The sequence below is a fragment of the Montipora foliosa genome, chromosome 3 (genome assembly GCF_036669935.1).
Source record: "Montipora foliosa isolate CH-2021 chromosome 3, ASM3666993v2, whole genome shotgun sequence".
Classification (NCBI taxonomy): Eukaryota; Metazoa; Cnidaria; class Anthozoa; order Scleractinia; family Acroporidae; genus Montipora; species Montipora foliosa.
In genome coordinates, this window is record NC_090871.1 from 5,390,980 (window position 1) to 5,395,979 (window position 5,000).

General features: G+C 42.7%; 1 protein-coding gene across 1 annotated transcript in view; it reads right to left on the bottom strand.

The window, feature by feature from the left end:
• Nucleotides 1–5,000, bottom strand: part of LOC137995187 (ornithine transcarbamylase, mitochondrial-like) — a 28,507-nt gene that overhangs the window by 1,287 nt on the left and 22,220 nt on the right. Inside the window, exons 10-11 of the mRNA XM_068840763.1 lie at nt 3,105–3,242; nt 1–598 (exon numbers count right to left, since the gene is read on the bottom strand). The exon at nt 1–598 is cut by the window's left edge and continues 1,287 nt beyond it. Coding sequence (XP_068696864.1) covers nt 539–598; nt 3,105–3,242 — 198 coding nt within the window. The 3' untranslated portion in view covers nt 1–538. The remainder of the gene's footprint in view (nt 599–3,104; nt 3,243–5,000) is intronic.

Sequence of the window (5,000 nt, forward strand, 5' to 3'; positions counted from 1 at the left end):
CCCAAACAACCCTCCTCGTTAAACCCGAGAAATTACTAATGGCTTTGAGGAGAATGACAACACGCAACCATATCACTTCAAGCAACCAGGTAAAAAAAAAGTGGCGACGTGATTACAATACATCCACCGTGAAGTTAAATTTTTTCGTTTCTATTGCCTTGGTCGTTGCTTCATCTCCTTATGGCCCCTGAGCGTTGAAACAGGGCTTATTATTATCTACTGTCCTTTCCACATTAATTCGGGGTTAGCTCCAGGGGTTTAAAAAGTCTGTGATTCAATAACATTTTGGCTCCAACAACACTTAACGGTCTTACACAACTAAGACGAAAGTGTCGACTGCGTAATGACATTTGCAAATGACAAGCCTTTTCTGTCTACGATCGATACTGCATAGGCCTGAAATGAAACCATCCTGGTTCAAAACCTCTGGGAAGTAAAAGAATTCACACACAATTCGCTTCTAGAGCCACCCTGAAAAAAAAAAACTCTTATTCTCTATCCGTAAATGCCACACACAAGTCAGACTGATGGGTTAGGGCTAAAACTTTGGCATGGGATGAATGGGAGTGTAATCTTGCATCAAACAAGTCATCACTGCCTACAAAATGACAGAAGGACAAAGAGTTAGCTAATTGGTGCAAAGCATGAGGGTTTGGCTAAGCCCTATTCAAGAATGGGTACCAGGAGGATATAGCATTGTTGTTGAATTTAGGGTCAAGGTCCGTCTGAGACGAATCCAACTCGACGAACCTGCATGAACATCTGGCACCATAGCAACTGCCAGACCACACTGTCATCCCCTTCCCATCCCTTCTCTCCCCACAGCCAATGATATTCCGTTGTTCTGATGTTGGAGTTAGCTGTTTTCAAAGCCCATAAAATTGATTGAAGACATCATCTCTAATGTCTTCGTCAAAAACGAAAATGAAATATCACCTTCTCAGTATAATCACATAGATGGTTACTGAAAATTCTCCGTGCTGATTGGTTGCACTTGAGGTGATTATTACGCGATAACCACCTAAGCGGTTTGTTCAAATGGTCGCAACCCGTTTTGTCGAGGTCACAGACGAAGAAATAAATTAATGGTTTGCATCTGACGTCACGGCGACCATGTTGGTGTACAGAACAATGCAGCAAAATGTCTTTTGGGAATTTGACTTTACTATTGTGCAAAACTTATGGGGTCATTTTCAATTGTTTTGTACACCAACATGGCCGTCTCATCACGTGGATGCAATCCAAGAATTGTGTTAAAGAAAATGCATATTTTTCAAATGATCACCTACGCAGTTATACTAAAACAATTATTCACCTCCGGCTCGGTGAATACGGGTGAACTTAAAACCTCGCCTTTGTCTCAGTTAGGGTTAGGGTTAGTTTCACCTCGCCTTTGGCGAAAATAAATGTTAATTCTGGATTACTAGTCTACTGAATAGAGGCTGTCTCAACCTTAATTTATCTCTATTTATACTCTTTACTGGGTTGCCATATGGCAGTCCAGTCAGAAAATGAGTTCTCCGTGTCCAACCTCGTTCCCAGGGTCTCTCGAGCGAAGAGAGACCCTGGTAGGGTCTGGTCACGTGCTTCCGTGACAATTGAAAACACTAGGGAGGGGTCCTCTCTAAACAAGGAATTTGTCGCGTTGAGCTTTGTCGAATTCATGCCGAATTCATGTCGAATTCACGTCGAATTCATGGCGTTGTAAAGTTCTTCCAAACACAGCCTCGGCTAAGGCGAGCGATTCTTCAGTGACCTTCTTGAACAGATTTTTACAATGTAAAACGTCTTTGACTGAACCGCACAATCTACAGAAACTTATGAGAGACGATGTAAATGTTTTCTTCGGCGTTTGCAAACTATTATCGCCGGACATAGCCGCAGAAGAACATATGTTCCCATACCGCAGCACGTGAAACTTGGTTTGTTTTGGTGACAACACATTCCGGACTCCCGTAGTCTCAGTATAGACAAAATTCTTACTAAGCCGCCCCTCCCTTCATTGGATAAATTGTCATCTCCCAGATTCTGGGAGACACGTGACCAGACCTACCAGGGTCTCTCCTCGCTCGCCCCAGGCGTTAAGATGAGAGACCCTGGGAACGAGGTTGCTCCGTGTCAAGAAAATGGAAAAGTTGCGCAATAGGTCTTTGTCACTCCCCTGCCCTGTCTCTGAGCGAAGTAGAGTCCTCTGCGAGTATTTTTGGAAGGTTTCGGGGGGTAGTGGAAATGCGTATATTGTATCCGGTGGACACATTAGAATATCGAATTAACCTGCAATGGCGTCGAAGTCATTGTAACGCGAATGGCCTTTTAGTTGATCTTTAAAGAAAATATACCCTGACAGAGTTCAAGAATGGAACATCAATTGCATAAACAAGACAGGCGGTGAAAAATAACCCTAACCCTAATATTTTACTAACGTAGTGTTACGTACAACACTGAAACCAAATGGCAAATTCTGTATGGGTTTCACAAACATTGAAGGAATCGAACACCTTGAATGCATCTGTGTTTACTGAAGTCGCATCGCAGATGTCTGGCTGTTTATATTTATTTTGTACTCAACTCTCCACAGTATTCAGGTGAAAAAAAAGTGGAAACGTGCCATTGAAGAATTATTGAAAATAAAGCATGCTGTCTTTTTTGCGCTTCATTATTCACGGAAAAGGTTCTTCACGGTTTGATCCTGAAATGTGAGAAATTTATGCAATTGTATATGGTTTGTGACACGGAATACGTTTCTTGTTTGCGCCTAACGCTATTGAAATAAGAAGGGCTTTTGCCTTAATAGCAAATATATTGTTTGTTTCAATAAAGTTTACGCTGGAAGAGGTTTTTGTGAGATTTTTCAGCCGTTGCGGATTCGTGTTGTGAGCAGTTTCCTCATAAAGATGACAGGAATTTGCAGTGTTCTTTCTGGCAAATGATTAATAGGTAGCCATAGCTTTTAACGTCAGAAAAAGATTTTTTCAGTCACTCTAAGTGTAAAATGAAGTTACAGAGATTTCGCGCGAATTTTTATTTTCAACCTAAAATGAAGCTGTTATCCTTTTTAAAACGTAGACATGGAACTAATTTTGACACACACTGCATTATCTCACCATTACTGTCCACTTTCTGTTCTCTGCCTCTTGCCAAACCAGGGATTTGTCAGACTCAAAAACTTCGTCAGTAACCTCTTCTGGTTTTCGAGGAAGGCAATGTAAGAAAACTGCATCTTTATTGGCAAGAGACATCAGCTGAAAAAAGTACAGCAAAATAGGAATTACACTTGAATGTTGTTGTTCTGGTCCAAAGCGTTATCTTGAAAAAATAGCAATATTTCCACCGAGGGCCCCGCTAACAATGCCCAGCTAGGTTATGGTAAGATCAGCCTGGAGGCGATTGGGAGCGGGTAGCTCCAGAGGAGAAGAGCGTATCTTCGCTTCCAGGAGGTGGGTGGAGCGAAGCGAAGTAATGAGGGCTTTTATGCTGAACACGATGTTCATGGTTACGGAATACGTCCCAAGGGACGGCATACTACACGGCAAACATTCAAAATGAGGAATGAATGGGGCGTAGTGTGCAGGTCCCCAAGCAAAAATATTACACTCTTACAACCCGGTGACATAGTGTGCAGTGCACTTACAGTGCACTACCACAAAAACTTATTTATTTCATCACTTTCACCACAATTGAGAAACAGGCTGTGGTGGGCGTCGCACAACAGAGCGAGGCTCCAAATTAAGTGCGCCCTTTTACCCTCCCAACCATGATATAGCACAGAAGACAGACCACAACCCCGGGAACTACATGCCCTACTCTTTGCGACAAGTGTGTGGGTTCTTTTACGTCCCACAGGATTATTAACATTGAAGAGTTGTGAGACGGGGCCTACGGCTTATCGTCCTTATCCGAGAAGACTAGAGAGTCTAACCATTTGCAGATGCAATAGACCTTATTCACGATAGCCGCCATGTTGGATTTGCTATTATCATGCAAATTAGGGACACACTTCTGAGGGGGAAAACAACACAAGTTTAAGAGGTTATAACGAACATCTTAGCTACACAGATGATTTGTTTCACGTTCATTGAATCTTTATCACCTAAGCAGTAAAATACAATCAATACACAAGTTACTTCGACGTTTTTTTAGTGAAAAATGAGCAGATAACGAAGTAGAAAGTCAAAATGTCAAAGGCAATCAAAAGATATAAAATTATTATAAAAGGTACTTAGCTCTAAATACTAAAATGGACTTTTTGCAATGTTATTTCAATATTTCGACGAGCCGATTTTCAGCAATTTGCTTTTTTTCCAATGTTTGCCCCCCAGCATAACACATGGCTAATTTGCATGACCAACATGGCGGCCATCGTGAATAAGACCTATTACAAGGGCAGCACTTTCTCCTCAGTTATTCAAAGACCCTGAGTGTTGGTCCGGCCAGAGTTGAACTCACGACCTCCCGCGTGACAGCCCGGTGCTCAACCAACTGAGCCACCGGTGCGAGGCAAGACAAAACCCACTCGCTCCGAAAGCTGTTTTACGGAACAAATAGAGTGTGCACGAAAGGCCTAGAGAGAGCCAGGATAATAAGGCACAGCGAGTTACAGTAAACTCGTGATGACCACAAAATAGGCAGAAAGAGCCCAGTTCGAATAAAATACGAACAAAGTACCCACGATATCAGCAGCCGGTTCTTCAACCGGCGGAGGAGTAACAGCCTGCGCTGCGTTGCCCGAGATCAACTTGAACAGAGGCAGCTGGGACATCGAGAGCTCGTTGAAGCGCAGAATTACTAACGGAAACTGGAACTTGTGCCGCCATGAAACCACAGTTGCTTGGAGCAGGGCAGTAATGAATAAAGGAAAGACAACCAAAGAGATACGAAGCTTCCTCGTTTTCGAAAAGACAGAGAGATGTAGCGTGTGATGAGAGTTTTTATGCTTAACACGATGTTTATGGTTACGCAATACTTCCCTAGGGACGGCATGCTTTGCGGCAAATATTTAA